Source organism: Pelecanus crispus, chromosome Z (assembly GCF_030463565.1).
Source record: "Pelecanus crispus isolate bPelCri1 chromosome Z, bPelCri1.pri, whole genome shotgun sequence".
Taxonomy (NCBI): Eukaryota; Metazoa; Chordata; class Aves; order Pelecaniformes; family Pelecanidae; genus Pelecanus; species Pelecanus crispus.
In genome coordinates, this window is record NC_134676.1 from 86,561,161 (window position 1) to 86,578,176 (window position 17,016).

The following is a 17,016-nucleotide window of genomic DNA, read 5'->3' on the forward strand; positions in this document are numbered from 1 at the left end:
TTACTCAATTTCGACGATGAGGTCGTCGCCCTCCAGGCTCATGCCGGGGCGCACGTGGAGGCGGGTGACGGTGCCGGCCAGGGGGGCTGTCACCACCGTCTCCATCTTCATGGCGCTCAGGACGCAGAGGGGGGTCCCCCTTGGCCACCGACGCCCCCAAATCCACTCGCACCTCCACCACCTCGCCCGGCATGGGGGCCCCCACCTGCCCCTTGGCCCCCCGGTTCGCTTTCGGGTGCACGTGCATCTCCTGGGGGGGGGGGGGGAGGAATGGGGGGGGGTGAGGAGAGGGGTGCTGGGACCCCCCCAGAACACCCCTGTGTCCCCCTGAAACCCCCAAGACCCCTCTGTGTCCCCCAAGACCTCCCTGTGTCCCCCAGGATCTTCCCATGGCCCCCAGGACCCCCCCAAAACACCCCGGGACCCCCGGGACCCCCCCATGTCCCCCAAGGCCCCCCTATGATCCCTGGGACCCCCCCATGGTCCCTGGGACGCCCCCCCCAAAACTCCCAGGATTCTCCCCCCCCAGGTCCCTTGGGACCCCTCCATGGTCCCTGGGACCCCCCCATGGTCCCTGGGACCCCCCCAAATACCTCTGTGTCCCCCAGGACCCCCCATGGTCCTTGGGACCCCCCCCACAAAACTCCCAGGACCCCCCTGTGTCCCCTGGGACCCCCCGTGTCCCCCGGGACCCCCCATGGTCCCTGGGACCCCCCCCTAGTCCCCCAGATCCCCCCCATGTCCACCAGAACCCCCCTGTGAGCCTCAGGACCCCCTTGTGCCCCCCAAGACTCCCCTGTGTCCCCCAGAACCCCCCCATGGTCCCCAGGACCCACCCCATGGTCCCTGGAACCCCCCCCAACCCCCTCCATGATCCCCAGGACCCCCCTGTGTCCCCCAAGACCCCCTCGTGTCCCCCAGGATCTTCCCATGGCACCCAGGACCCCCCCATGGCCCCTGGGACCCCCCCAAAACTCCCCATGACCCTCAGGACCCCCCCCATGTCCCCCAAGACCCCCCTATGATCCCTGGGACCCCCCCATGGTCCCTGGGACCCCCCCCCCCAAAACTCCCAGGATCCCCCCCCCAGGTCCCTTGGGACCCCCCATGTCCCCTGGGACCCCTCCATGGTCCCTGGGACCCCCCCCCAAGTCCCCCAGAGACCCCCTATGATCCCTGGGACCCCCCCATGGTCCCTGGGACCCCCCCAAACACTTTTGTGTCCCCCAGGACCCCCCATGGTCCTTGGGACCCCCCCCCCAAAACTCCCAGGAGTGCTCCAGCACGAGGATGGAGCACAGTTGCCCATCGAGCTCCAAGAAAATCTCCCCCCATCGTCCCCCTAAACCCCCTCAGACCCCCCAAAACCCCCTCAGACCCCCCCAAAACCCCCCTCAGACCCCTCTCAGACCCCCCAACCCCCCCCTTGCCCCCCCAAACCCCCCTGGCACCCCACTTTCATGGCCTGGGTGTCTCACACGAGGATGGAGCGCAGTTGCCCATCGAGCTCCAAGAAAATCTCCCCCCATCGTCACCTTAAACCCCTCAGACCCCCCAAATCCCCCCCCAGACCCCTCTCAGACCCCCTAGACACCCCAAATCCCCCCCATGCCCCCCCAAACCCCTCTGGCCCCCCACTTTCATGGCCTGGGTGTCTCGCACGAGGATGGAGCGCAGTTGCCCATCGAGCTCCAAGAAAATCTCCCCCAAAACCCCCCTCAGACCCCCCAAATCCCCCCCCGTGCCCCCCCAAAACCCCCCCGGCCCCCCACCTTCATGGCCTGGGTTGTCTCGCATGAGGATGGCACAAGTTGCCCATCGAGCTCCAAGAAAATCTCCCCCCATCGTCACCCTAAACCCCTCAGACCCCTCAAAACCCCCCCTCAGACCCCTCTCAGACTCCCTAGACCCCCCAAATCCCCCCCCGTGCCCCCCCAAACTCCCCCTGGCCCCCCACCTTCATGGCCTGGGTGTCTCGCACGAGGATGGAGCGCAGTTGCCCATCGAGCTCCAAGAAAATCTCCCCCCATCGTCACCCTAAACCCCTCAGACCCCCCAAAACCCCTCAGACCCCCACAAAACCCCCCTCAGACCCCCCCCAAAACCCCCCTCAGACCCCCCAAATCCCCCCCCGTGCCCCCCAGAACCCCCCCGGCCCCCCACCTTCATGGCCTGGGTGTCTCGCACGAGGATGGAGCGCAGCTGCCCGTTGAGCTCGAAGAAAACCTCCCGCTGCCCCGCGGCGTTCAGGTCGCCCAGCGCCAGCGCCTTGATGTGCAGCGTCTTCCCCCGCTCCAGCTCCACCTGCGCGGGCGTGCGAGGGGTGGGCGTGCGAGGGACGGGCGTGCGAGGGGGGTGGCTGGGCACGTGGGGGAGGCTGTGCGAGGGGGCCTGGGGCCGGGCGAGGGGTGCCGGGGGTGCGCACGAGGGCGGGTGAGGGGTGCACGAGGGTGTGGAAGGGGTGCCGGGTGTGCACATGAGCGTGCGAGGGGAGCCAGGGGCGTGCGAGGGGTGCACGAGGGTGTGCAAGGGGTGCTGGGTGTGCACACAGGTGTGCGAGGGGAGCCAGGGGCGTGCGAGGGGTGCATGAGGGTGTGCAAGGGGTGCCGGGTGTGCACACGGGCGTGCGAGGGGAGCCAGGGGCGTGCGAGGGGTGCACAAGGGTGTGCAAGGGGTGTTGGGTGTGCACACGGGCGTGTGAGGGGACTGAGGGGCGTGCAAGGGGTGCCGGGCATGCACAAGGGAATGCAAGGGGAGCCAGGGGGTGCAAGGGGTGCCCGAGGGTGTGCAAGAGGTGCCGGGTGTGCACACAGGCGTGCAAGGAGACCCACGGGCGTGCAAGGGGTGCCGGGTGTGCATGAGGGAATGCGAGGGGAGCCAGGGCCGTGCGAGGGGAGCCAGGGGTGTGTGAGGGGTACTGGGTGTGCACATGGGCGTGCGAGGGCACCCAGGGGTGTGCAAGGGGTGCCGGGTGTGCACGACAGAGTGCAAGGGGACCCAGGGGCATGCGAGTGGAGCCAGGGACGTGCAAGGGGTGCTGGGTGTGCACAAGGGCGTGCAAAGGCACCCAGGGGCATGCGAGGGGTGCACGAGGGTGTGCAAGGGCACCCAGGGGTGTGCAAGGGGTGCTGGGCATGCACACGGGCGTGCAAGAGCAGCCAGGGGTGTGTGAGGGCAGCCAGGGGTGTGCAAGGGGTGCTGGGTGTGCACGAGGGCGTGCGAGGAGACCCAAGGCGTGCGAGGGGACACAGGGGCGTGTGAGGGGAGCCAGGGCCCTGTGAGGGCACCCAGGGGCGTGCAAGGGGACGCAGGGGCGTGCGAAGGCACCCAGGGGTGTGCGAGGGGACCCGGGGGCGTGCAAAGGCACCCAGGGGCATGCGAGGGGTGCTGGTTGTGCACGAGGGCATGCGAGGGCACCCAGGGGCGTGCGAGGGGTGCTGGGTGCGCACGAGGGCGTGCGAGGGCACCCAGGGGCGTGCGAGGGGTGCTGGGTGTGCACGAGGGCGTGCGAGGGCACCCAGGGGCGTGCAAAGGCACCCAGGGGCGTGCGAGGGGTGCTGGGTGTGCACGAGGGCGTGCGAGGGCACCCAGGGGCGTGCGAGGGGTGCTGGGTGTGCACGAGGGAGTGCGAGGGCACCCAGGGGCGTGCGAAGGCACCCAGGGGTGTGCGAGGGGACCCGGGGGTGTGCAAAGGCACCCAGGGGCATGCGAGGGGTGCTGGTTGTGCACGAGGGCGTGCGAGGGCACCCAGGGGCGTGCGAGGGGTGCTGGGTGCGCACGAGGGCGTGCGAGGGCACCCAGGGGCGTGCGAGGGGTGCTGGGTGCGCACGAGGGCGTGCGAGGGCACCCAGGGGCGTGCGAGGGGTGCTGGGTGTGCACGAGGGCGTGCGAGGGCACCCAGGGGCGTGCAAAGGCACCCAGGGGTGTGCGAGGGGTGCTGGGTGTGCACGAGGGCGTGCGAGGGCACCCAGGGGCGTGCGAAGGCACCCAGGGGTGTGCGAGGGGTGCACGAGGGCATGCGAGGGGAGCCAGGGCCGTGCGAGGGGTGCTGGGTGTGCACAGGGGTGCGGGAGAGGTCTAAGCCCCGCCCTCTGGCCAAGCCACACCCACCACACCGCCACACCCACCCCAGCCCCTCCCACCCCCAAGCTCCGCCCACTCCGGGCTCCATGATGGCTGCCCCAGGGCCCCCAGTGCCTCCCAGTCCCCTCCCAGTGTCCTCCAGTCCCCCCCTAGTGCCCCCCAGTGCCTCCCAGTCTGCCCCCAGTGCCCCCCAGTGCCTCCCAGTCTGCCCCCAGTGCCTCCCAGTCCCCTCCCAGTGCCTCCTGATCCCCTCCCAGTGCCCCCAGGGTCTTCCCCAGTGCCTCCTGGTCCCCTCCCCAGTGCCTCTGGATCCTCTCCCAGTGCCTCCCACTGTCCCCCAGTCTCCTTGCAGTGTCTCCCAGTGCTTTCCCAGTGCCCCCCAGTCCTCCCCAGTGCCTCCTGATCCCCTCTCAGTGTCCCCCAGTGCCTCTTGAGCCCCTCGCACTGCCTCCTGATCCCCTCCCAGTGCCCCCCAGTGTCTCTTGATCCCCTCCCAGTCTCTCCCAGTGCCCCCCAGTCCTCTCCCAGTGCCCCCCAGTCCTCTCCCAGTGCCTCCCACTGCTCTCCAGTCTCCTTCCAGTGCCTCCCAGTGCCTCTCGCTCTCCTCCCAGTGCCTCCTGGTCCCCTCCCAGTGCCCTCCAGTCCTCTCCCAGTGCCCCCCAGTCTCCTCCCAGTGCCTTCTGGTCCCCTCCAGTGCTCCCCACTCCCTCCCAGTGCCTCCCGGTCCCCTCCCAGTGCCTCCCAGTCCTCTCCCAGTGCCCCCCAGCCCTCTCCAGTCTCCTCCAAGTGCCTTCTGGTCCCCTCCAGTGCCCCCCAGTCCCCTCCAGTGCCCCCCAGTCTCCTCCAAGTGCCTCCTGGTCCCCTCCAGTGCCCCCCAGTCTCCCCCCCCGCCCTTCCCCAAACCTCCCTCACCTCAAACTCCTCGGCGATGGTGGGGCCCTCGAGGAAGAGGCGGGTGCCCAGGCAGGAGACGGGGCCGAAGGTGGCGGCGAAGGTGCGAAACTCGTCGTAGACTTTGGGGTAGAGGGCGGCCGAGAGCAGATCCTCGGGGCCGGGGGGGGCCCCGTGCCGCGCCCCCAGCTCCCGCCCCAGCGCCTCGAAATCCAGCGGCGGCAGCGAAGCCCCCGGCCGCCCCTCCACGCGGGGCAGGTCCTTCAGTACCTGGGGGGGGGGGGAGGGAGGGCGTTGGCATGGCAACCGGGGGGCGGGGGGAGCGGGGCGGGAGGGCACCGCGCCCCGGGGGTGTTGCTAGGGACACATTGCTAGGGGTGGGTGCCATGGCAACCAGCATTAGGACCCGTTGCTAGGGGCTGGTGCCAAGGCAACCAGCACTAGGATGTGTTGCTAAGGTCCGGTGCCATGGCAACCAGCACTAGGACCCGTTGCTAGGGGCTGGTGCCATGGCAACCATCATTAGGACCCGTTGCTAGGGGCTGGAGACATGGTAACCAGCATTAGGACGTGTTGCTAAGGTCGGGTGCCATGGCAACCAGCACTAGGACCCATTGCTAGGGGCTGGTGCCATGGGAACTGGCACTGGGACCCATTGCTAGGGGCTGGTGCCAAGGCAACCAGCACTAGGATGTGTTGCTAAGGTCGGGTGCCATGGCAACCAGCACTAGGACCCGTTGCTAGGGGCTGGTGCCATGGGAACTGGCACTGGGACCCGTTGCTAGGGGCGGGTGCCATGGCAACCAGCACTAGGACCTGTTGCTAGGGACTGGTGCTATGGTAACCAGCACTGGGACTCGTTGCTAAGGTCGGGTGCCATGGCAACCTGCACTGGGACCTGTCGCTAGGGGCGGGTGCCATGGTAACCAGCATTAGGATCCGTTGCCAGGGACCGTCACCATGGCAACCAGCACCACCTGCTGTCACCGGGGCCTGCAGCCTTGGCAACACCTCCAGCAACCCCCCAGTGCCTCCCAGTGCCCTCCAGTGCCTCCCAGTCCCTTTCCAGTGCCCTCCAGTCCCCTCCCCGTGCCCCCCAGTCCCCCCCAGTCCCCTTCCAGTCTCCTCCCAGTCCCCTCCCAGTGCCTCCCAGTCCCCTCCACTCCCCTCCCAGTGCCACCCAGTGCCTCCCACTCCCCTCCCAGTGCCTCCCAGTCCCCCCCAGCGCCTCCCAGTCCCCTCCAGACCACTCCCAGTGCCTCCCAGTGCCCTCCCAGTGCCCTCTAGTCCCTCCCAGTCCCCTCCCAGTGCCCTCCAGTCCCTCCCAGTGCCCTCCCAGTCCCCTCCACTCCCCCTCCCAGTGCCACCCAGTGCCTCCCACTCCCCTCCCAGTGCCTCCCAGTCCCCCCCAGCGCCTCCCAGTCCCCTCCAGACCACTTCCAGTGCCTCCCACTCCCCTCCAGTCCCTCCCAGTCCCCCCCAGCGCCTCCCAGTCCCCTCCAGACCACTCCCAGTCCCTCCCAGTGCCCTCCCAGTGCCCTCCAGTCCCTCCCAGTGCCCTCCCAGTCCCCTCCACTCCCCTCCCAGTGCCTCCCAGTCCCCCCCAGCGCCTCCCAGTCCCCTCCAGACCACTCCCAGTCCCTCCCAGTGCCCTCCCAGTGCCCTCCAGTCCCTCCCAGTCCCCTCCCAGTGCCCTCCCAGTCCCCTCCAGTCCCTCCCAGTGCCCTCCCCGCGCCCCCCCAGCGCCCCACGCACCCGGGAGCGGAAGGGCTCGGGGAAGCCCCCCGGGGGGGTGCCGATGTGGCCCTGCAGGAACTCCACGACGGAGAGGGGGAAGGAGAGCTCGTCCGCCCGGGCCTCCGCCTCCTCCCGCGAGAGCCCGTTCTGCACCAGGAACTGCGCCAGGTCCCCCACCACCTTCGAGGACGGTGTCACCTGCGCCCGGCGACACCCGTCGGCGTCACCCCCCGGTTGGGTGGCACCTCGCGGGTGGCACACGCACCCCCCGTGCTGCGCCCACGTAGGGGTGCTTCTCGGGGGGGGGAGCGGCTCGGCCCGGAGGGGTTTTGTGTCATGGGTAGCACCCAACCCATGGAGATCACCCAATGGAGACCACCCATCCTATGGAGCACCCAACCCATGGAGATCACCCACCCCATCGAGACTACGCACCTCATGGAGACCACCCAATGGACACCACCCACCCTATGGAGCACCCAACCCATGGAGACCACCCCATGGAGATCACCCACCCCATGGAGATCACCCATCCCATGGAGATCACCCATCCTATGGAGCACCCAACCCATGGAGACTACCTAATGGAAACCACCCATCCTATGGAGCACCCAACCCATGGAGACCACCCAATGGAGACCACCCAATGGACACCGCCCACCCTATGGAGCACCCAACCCATGGAGACCACCCAACCCATGGAGATCACCCCATGGAAACCACCCATCCTATGGAGCACCCAACCAATGGAGACCACCCACACTATGGAGACCATCCAATGGAGACCACCTATCCTACAGAGACCACCTGATGGAGACCCCCCACCCCATGGAGACCACCCACCCCATGGAGACCACCCATCCTATGGAGACCACCCAATGGAGACCACCGACCCCATGGAGCACCCAACCCATGGAGACCACCCACACCATGGAGACCACCCACACCGTGGAGACCACCCAATGGAGACCACCTAATAGACACCACCTATCCTATGGACCACCCACCCCATGGAAACCATGCTATGAAGATCACCCACCCCATGGAGACCACCCACCCCATGGAAACCATCCTATGGAGAGCACCCACCCCACGGAGACCATCTCCCTCAACACCACCCCATGGAGACCACCCCATGAAGACCACCCCATGAAGACCACCCCCAAGCCCTCCCAGCTCCACCCCTACCTTAATGAGGTCCCCGAGGAGCTTGTTGGCCTCAGTGTAGGCTTTCTTGACCTCCTTGAATTTGTGGCCCAGCCCCATGGCATGGGCCTGGAAGTGGAGGTTGGTGTATTGTCCCCCCGGGATCTCGTTCTCGTAGACGTCCGCGTTGCCCGACTTCATGGTGGCCGTGCAGTCAAAGGCAGCGTAGAGCGCCCGCGCGCCCTCCCAGTACTCGCTGTACTCGAACACCCGCTCCAGCGCAATGCCTGGGATGGGAGATGGGCACGGAGGGTGGGTGGGGGGCACCCATGGATGGGGACCCCCACGGGGACCCGGCGCCATTTGGGGATGCTGCGGTGAGGGGTGGCTGTGGGGTTGGGGGTCGCCAGGGTTGAGGGCCGCCGGGGATTGGGCGTAGTGTGGTGACTGAGGTGGCATCGCCGTGGCTGTGGGTTCGTCACCACGGCTGTGGTGGCATCTCCAGTCATGTTGTGATGGTGGTGGCATCACTGCGGCCATAGGACCATTGCTGTGACCATGGTGGCATCACCACGACCAGGGCCATGGTGCCATTGCCACGAGCGCAGCGCCATTAGCGTGACCACGGTGCTGTGGCCAAGGCCACAGCAGCACCTCCGTGACCCACGTTGCCACCTCCATGACCACATTGCCATTGCCAAGACCATGGTGCCACCTCCATGACCACGGTGGCACCTCCATGACCACGTTGCCACCTCCATGACCACATTGCCATTGCCAAGACCATGGTGGCACCTCCATGACCACGTCACCACCTCCATAACCATGGTGGCAACTCCATGACTACACCACCACCTCCCCAACCATGTTGCCATTGCCAAGACCACGGTGGCACCACCATCACCATGGTGGCATTGCCAAGACCATGGTGGCACCTCCATGACCACGTTGCCACCTCCATGATCACATTGCCATTGCCAAAACCATGGTGGCACCTACACGACCATGGTGGCAACTCTACGACCACATTGCCATTGCCAAAACCATGTTGGCACCTCCATAGTGTGTCACCACCTCCATAACCACAGTGGCACCTCCATGACCACATCACCATCTCTATAACCATGGTGGCATTTCTATGACCACGCTGCCATTGCCAAGACCATGGTGCCACCTCCATGACCATGTCACTATCTCCATAACCATAGTGGCACCTCCATGATTACGTCACCACCACCAAGACCATGGTGGCACCTCCATGACCACGTCACCACCTCCATAACCATGGTGGCACCTCCATGACCATGTCACCACCTCCCCAACCATGTTGCCATTGCCAAGACCATGGTGGCAACTCAATGACCATGTTGCCATTGCCAAGGCCATGGGGGCACCTCCACAAGCATGTCACCAGCCTCCATAACCATGGTGGCACCTCCATGACTACGACACCACCTCCCCGACCATGTTGCCACTGCCAAGACCATGGTGCCACCTCCATGACCACATTGCCATTGCCAAAACCATGGTGGCACCTCCATGACCACGTCACCACCTCCATAACCATGGTGGCACCTCCATGACTACACCACCACCTCCCCAACCATGTTGCCATTGCCAAGATGATGGTGGCACCTCCATGACCACGGTGGCACCACCATCACCATGGTGGCATTGCCAAGACCATGGTGGCACCTCCATGACCATGGTGGCACCTCCATGACCACGTTGCCACCTCCATGATCACATTGACATTACCAAGACCATGGTGGCACCTCCACGACCACAGTGGCACCTCTATGACCACATTGCCATTGCCAAAACCATGGTGGCACCTCCATGACCACAGTGGCACCTCCATGACCATGGTGGCATTGCCAAGACCATGGTGGCAACTCCACGACCATGGTGGCACCTCCATGACCATGTTGCCATTGCCAAAACCATGGTGGCACCTACATGACCATGGTGGCACCTCTACGACCACATTGCCATTGCCAAAACCATGTTGGCACCTCCATAGTGTGTCACCACCTCCATAACCACAGTGGCACCTCCATGACCACATCACCATCTCTATAACCATGGTGGCATTTCCATGACCACGCTGCCATTGCCAAGACCATGGTGCCACCTCCATGACCGTGTCACTATCTCCATAACCATAGTGGCACCTCCATGATTATGTCACCACCTCCATAACCATGGTGGCACCTCCATTACCATGTCACCACCTCCCCAACCATGTTGCCGTTGCCAAGACCATGGTGGCAACTCAATGACCATGTTGCCATTGCCAAGGCCATGGGGGCACTTCCACAAGCATGTCACCGCCTCCATAACCATGGTGGCACCTCCATGACTACGACACCACCTCCCCGACCATGTTGCCACTGCCAAGACCATGGTGGCACCTCCATGACCACATTGCCATTGCCAAAACCATGGTGGCACCTCCATGACTGTGGTGGCACCTCCACGGGGGTGCCCTTACCTGTGTCGAGGGGGGTCCCACGGGCACAGGCCACCAAGGCGCCCATGCTGGGTTGGGACGTCATGCCAGACATGGCGTCCACGGCCACGTCCACCACGTCGGCTCCGGCCTCGGCGGCGGCCAACATAGAAGCAACGGCGGCCCCGGCGGTGTCGTGGGTGTGGACGTGGAGCGGCACCTCGGGGAACTGCTCCCGTAGGGCCCCCACCAGCAACCGGGCGGCCGCCGGCGTCAGCAGCCCCGCCATGTCCTGGGAGGGTGGGGACATAGGGGTCAGGGGGTCAGGGGGTTCATGGGGACCCCCCACCTTCCAGCCCATCTCCATCCTCCCCCCCCAGCCGCCAGCAGCCACCCCACTGGTTTGGGGGAGTAGGCGACCCCCAAATCCACCTGCCAGCCCCCCAGGCCCCCATCCCAGCCCCCCCAGGACCCCTAATGCCCCATCCCAACCCCCCCACACCCCCAAATCCCCCTCCCATCCCCCTGACCCCTCTGCCAGCCCCCCCAGGACCCCCCAATCCACCCAGCCATCCCCCCAGCACCCCCAGATTCCCCCTTCCTGTCCCCTCATCCCTGCTCAAACCCCCCCAGGCCCCCCAAATCCCCCCTCCCATCCCCCCAGGATGCCCAAATCCCCCCTTCCCATCCCCTCATCCCCCTTTGAACCCCCCCCAGGACCCCCAAATCCCCCCTTCCCATCCCCTCATCCTCCCTCCAACCCCCTTCCCGTCGCCCCAAATCCCTACTCCCATCCCCCCAACACCCCCATAACCCCCTTTCCATTCCTCAAATCCCCCTCCCCACACCCCAGGACCCCCAAATCCCCCCTCCCATCCCCCCAAGACCCCCATAATACCCTTCCATCCCCCCAAATCCCCCCTCCCATCCCCCCAAGACCCCCGTAACCCCCTTTCCATCCCCCCATAACCCCTTCCCAATCCCCCAAGACCCCCACAAACCCCTCCCATCCCCCCAACACCCCCCAAATCCCCCCTCCCAACCCCCCAAGACCCCTGTAAGCCCCTTTCCATCCCCTCAAATCCCCCCTCCCAATCCCCCAAGACCCCCATAACCCCCCTTCCACCCCCCCATAACCCCCTCCCCATCCCCCCAACACCCCCCCAAATCCCCCCTCCCAACCCCCCAAGACCCCCATAGCCCCCCCGCCATCCCCCCAGGACCACCCCCAAACCTTGATGCAGAGGATGTGGGTGCCGGCGGCCACCAGCTCGCGGGCCAGGCCCAGGTAGTAGTCGAGGGTGTACTTGGTGCGGGTGGGGTCGGCCACATTCCCCGTGTAGGAGAGGGCAGCCTCCACCACCGCCCCCGCCCGCCCGGCCGCCTCCACCCCCAGCACTAGGTTGGGGAGGTAGTTGAGGGCATCAAAAACGCGGAAGATGTCCATCCCGTTGGCCACCGCCACCTCGCAGAAGCTGGGGAAGGGGAGTTAGGGGGAGGCTGGGGGGCCCTGGGGCCCCGCCATGTTCCCTCATGTCCCCCCCGTGTCACCATATCGCCCCACATCCCCTCAATCCTCTGTGACCTGCCATGTTCTGATGTCCCTCCATCCCTCCATGACCTGCCATGTTCTGATGTCCCTCCTTCCCTCCATGACCCACTGTGTTCTAATGTCCCTCCCTCCATGACCCGCCATGTTCTGATGTTCCCCCATCCCTCCATGACCCGACATGTTCTGATATCCCTCCATCCGTCCATGACCCGACATGTTCTGATGTTCATCCATCCCTACATGACCCTACATGTTCTGATATCCCTCCATCCGTCCATGACCCGACATGTTCTGATGTTCATCCATCCCTACATGACCCGACATGTTCTGATATCCCTCCATCCCTCCATGACCCGCCATGTTCTGATGTTCCCCCATCCCTCCATGACCCGACATGTTCTGATATCCCTCCATCCATCCATGACCCGACATGTTCTGATGTTCCCCCATCCGTCCATGACCCGACATGTTCTGATGTCCCCCCATCCCTCCATGACCCGCTGTGTTCTGATGTCCCCCCATCCCTCCATGACCCGCTGTGTTCTGATGTCCCCCCATCCCTCCATGACCCGCTGTGTTCTGATGTCCCCCCATCCCTCCATGACCCGCCGTGTTCTGATGTCCCTCCATCTCTCCATGACCCGCCGTGTTCTGATGTCCCTCCATCTCTCCATGACCCTCCATGTTCTGATGTCCCTCCATCTCTCCATGACCCTCCATGTTCTGATGTCCCTCCATCCTGCCATGTTCTGATGTCCCCCCATCCCTTCATGACCCTCCATGTTCTGACGTCCCTCCATCTCTTCATCACCCCCCATGTTCTGATGTCCCCCTATCCCTCCATGACCCTCCATGTTCTGACGTCCCTCCTTCTCTCCATGACCTGCCATGTTCTGATATCCCTCCATCCCTCTATGACCTTCCATGTTCTGATGTCCCTCAACCCTCCATGACCCCCCATGTGCTGATGTTCCTCCATCCCCCCATGTTCTGATGTCCCCCCATCCCTCCATGTTCTGATGTCCCCCCAGCCCTCCATGACCCTCCACGTTTTGATGTCCCTCCATTTCTCCATCACCCCCCATGTTCTGATGTCCCCCCAGCCCTCCATGACCCTCCATGTTCTGACGTCCCCTCCTTCTCTCCATGACCTGCCATGTCCCGTCATCCCTCCGTGTCTCCCCACATCCCCGTATCTCTCCACGTCCCCGCAATGTCCCCTCATCCCTCCATGTCCCCCCACATTCCCATGTCTCCTCAACCCTCCATGTCCCCCCAATGTCCCTTCATCCCTCCATGTCCCCCCATATCCTTCCACATCTCCCCAATGTCCCCTCATCCCTCCATGTCCCCGCAATGTCCCCTCTTCCCTCCATGTCTCCCCATGTCCCCCCACGTCCCCGTATCCCCTCATCCCCCCAATGTCCCCTCATCCCTCCATGTCCCTCCACGTCCCCATGTCCCCTCATCCCCGCAATGTCCCCCCACCTCCCCATGCCTCCATATCCCGCCACATCCCCCCACCGCCCCCGCACCCCCCAGTGTCCCCTCGTCCCCCCACGCCCCCCCACGCCGCCAGGGTCCCCCCCCGCTGACCGGTAGACGACGTTGTCGGGGTAGTTGGTGTAGCCGACAGCATTGGCGCCGCGCAGCAGCATCTGGAAGGGGATGTTGGGGACCAGGCGCCGCAGCTCCCGCAGCCGCTCCCAGGGGCACTCGTGCAGGAACCGCATGGCCACGTCGAAGGTGGCGCCTGCCGGACACGCCCCGGCCTCCCGCTGTCACCTCGTGCAAGCTCCGCCCCCCCGGTGCAAGCTCCGCCCCTTTGCACAAGCCCTCCTTCGCTGCCCCCCCCCCCCCCCGGCCATGCATGCCTGGCCCCAGTGCCCCCCATGCAAGCCACGCCCCCTGGTGAAAGCCCCGCCCACCCTATGAAGCCCCGCCCCTTAGAGAAGCTCCGCCCCTTAGCGAAGCCCCGCCCCTAGACACCTTGCACCTGTGAAGCCCCGCCCCCCGGGCAAGCCCCCCACGTGGATAGGCCTCAGCAAGCCCCGCCCCTCAGTGTAGCCCCGCCCCCCCGAGGCCCCGCCCCCGTGGTGCCATTACAGCCCAGTCATGGGAAGGCCACGCCCCCCTCAAAGCCACGCCCCCCCGGATCGTCACCTGGCTGAGATGCAGATGAGATGGGGAGACTCCGCCCCCTCCGTGAAGCTCCGCCCCCTGGGGCTCCCTCCACACCCCAAACCCTGCCCTGCGAGGCCCCGCCCCCTCAGCGAAGCCCCGCCCCCGGGGCTCCCTCCACACCCCAAACCCCGCCCCCCTCTGCGAAGCCCCGCCCCCCGGGGCTCCCTCCACACCCCAAACCCCGCCCCCCTCCGCGAAGCCCCGCCCCTCAGGGCACCCCCCGTCCCCAAACCCCACCCTCCGAGACCACCCCCCTTCAAGCCCCACCCCTTCCCCCCCTCGCCCCACCAAACCCCGCCCCCTCGCTGAAGCCCCGCCCCTTTAGAACACCCCCCCAACCCCACTGTGGCCCCCTCCGGTGCCCCACCCCAAGACCACGCCCCCTCCGAGGCCACGCCCCGAGGCCACGCCCCCTCCGAGCCACGCCCCCTCCTCACCTCCCCAGGTCTCCATGCTGCAGAGGGGGCTGAGGGCGTGGGCGACGAAGGGGGCGACGCGGGCGAGGTCGCGGGTGCGGACGCGGGTGGCGAGCAGGGATTGGTGGGCGTCGCGGAAGGTGGTGTCGGTGAGGAGCAGCCCCCGGTGAGCCCGCACCGCCCGGGCGAAGCCCCCCGGGCCCTCCCGCGCCAGCACCGCCCGCAGCCCCGCCGGGGGAGGCCCTGCGGCACCAGGGCGGGGGGTGTCAGCGCCGGGGGCGTGCCACGCACGCGCCAAGCACACGCGACAGGCACACGCGCCATGCACGTGTCGTGCACGGGCAACAGTGTGCCATGCACACGCCGTGGCGTGCTGTGAACACGCCAAGCACACGCGCCAGGCACACGCGCCATGCACATGCCATGCACATGCCTTGCACATGCCACGCACAGGCAACAGTGTGCCATGAACATGCCGTGGCGTGCTGTGAACACGCCAAGCACGCATGCCATGCACATGCCATGCACGTGTCGCGCACAGGCAACAGTGTGCCATGAACATGCCGTGGTGTGCTGTGAACATGCCAAGCACACGTGCCAGGCACACACGCCATGCACATGCCGTGCACGTTGCGCACAGGCAACAGTGTGCCATGAACACGCCATGGCATGCTGCGAACACGCCAAGCATGCATGCCAGGCACACACGCCATGCACATGCCATGCACGTGTCGCGCACAGGCAACAGTGTGCCGTGAACACGCCGTGGCATGCTGCGAACATGCCAAGCATGCATGCCAGGCACACACGCCATGCACATGCAATGCACATGTCGTGCACAGGCAACAGTGTGCCATGAACACATCATGGTGTGCTGCAAACATGCCAAGCATACACGCCATGCACACATGCCATGGATGGGCCATGCACATGCTGCGCACAGGCAACAGTGTGCCATGAACACGCCGTGGCGTACTATGAACACGCCAAGCACGCACACCAGGCACACACACTATGGACAGGCCACGCACACACCGTGCACAGGCAACAGCGTGCCATGAACACGCCATGGCATGCCGTGCACATGCCAAGCACACACACCACAGACAGCCCACACACACACCGTGCACAGGCAACAGTGTGCCATGAACACGCCATGGCGTGCCATGCACATACCAAGGACACGCACCAGGCACACACACCATGGACGGGCCATGCACACGTGCACAGGCAACAGTGTGCCATGAACACGTCATGGCATGCTGTGAACATGCCAAGCATGCACACCAGGCACACACGCCATGGACAGGCCAGGCACATGTCGTGCACAGGCAACAGTGTGCCATGAACACGCCGTGGCATGCTGTGAACACACCAAGCACACACACGCTGCATGTGCCATGCACACGCTACAGCGCACCATGGCCATACCAAGCACACACTCCAAGCACACGCCAAGCACACAGTACAACTTGCTGCGCACACGCCAAGCACCTCCGTCACGTGCATACCCCACACGCAGACGCCGAACGCATGCCACGCACACGCTACGCCACACCATGCGTGTACCATGCCCACGCCAAGCCCATGCGCCGTGCCCACGCTACGGCACGCCTCGCGGGCGCCGCGCCGTGCCGTGTGGCACATGCCAGGGCCCGTGCGTGGTGCACGCTACGCACACGCTATGCACACGCCACGCACACGCCATGCACACGCCACGCACACGCCCTCCCCTGCTCACCCATGGGCACCGGGGGGGGGTTGGGCTCCACCAGCGCCGCCTTGGCCTTGACCGGGAGGGGGGTGCTGGGGCCGTTCACCATCACGTGACCTGGGGGGAGGGTACAGGGGTGGGTGAGTGGGGGGGCCGGGACCCCCCCAAACCCCAGGGACCCCCCCCCAAACCTTCCAAGGCCCCCCCAGCCCCCTGAGAGCACCCAAGGGCCCCCCCAGACCCCCCCAATCCCCACCTAGGACCCCCTGGGGACTCCTTAGAGGCCCCAGACCCCTCCAAAGACCCCTTAGACCCCCCCCCGGGACCCCCCCAAGACCCCCCCAAAGACCCCTTAGAACCCCGAGACCCCCCCAGGGACCCCCAAGACCCCCTCAGCCCCCCCCAAAGACCCCTTAGAGCCCCCAGACCCCTCCAGAGACCCCTAAGACCGCCCCCAGGCCCTCCCCAAACACCCCTTAGAGCCCCCCAGAGCACCCCAGGGACCCCCAAGACCCCCCCAGTCCCCCCCCAGGGACCTCTAAAAGCCCCCTAAGGCCCCCCAGGGACCCCTTAAAGCCTCCCCAGGGACCCCGAGACCCCTCCCAGACTCTCAGAGACCCCTTAAAGCCCCCCCAGGGACCCCCAAGACCCCCTGAGCCCCACCCCGGGACCTCTAAAAGCCCCCAGAGCCCCCCCCAGCCTCCCCCAGGGCCCCCCAAGACCCCCCCAGAGACCCCTTAAAGTCCCCCAGGGACCCCTTAAAGCGCCCAGAGCCCCCCCAGTCCCCCCTCCAGCCCCCCTAGAGCTCCTTTATCACCCCCAGAGCCCTCCCCAGAGCCCC

The 17,016-nt window shown here is 65.9% G+C and overlaps 1 protein-coding gene across 1 annotated transcript in view; it reads right to left on the reverse strand.

Annotated features, from left to right (window-relative positions):
* PC (pyruvate carboxylase) overlaps positions 1-17,016 on the reverse strand; it is a 28,422-nt gene continuing 11,406 nt past the window's right edge. The window contains 11 exon segments of the mRNA XM_075727035.1: positions 1-132; positions 134-250; positions 2,164-2,304; positions 4,996-5,244; positions 6,730-6,909; positions 7,900-8,144; positions 10,352-10,601; positions 11,544-11,784; positions 13,458-13,614; positions 14,483-14,704; positions 16,203-16,292. Of these exon segments, the coding sequence (XP_075583150.1) occupies positions 1-132; positions 134-250; positions 2,164-2,304; positions 4,996-5,244; positions 6,730-6,909; positions 7,900-8,144; positions 10,352-10,601; positions 11,544-11,784; positions 13,458-13,614; positions 14,483-14,704; positions 16,203-16,292 (2,024 nt within the window).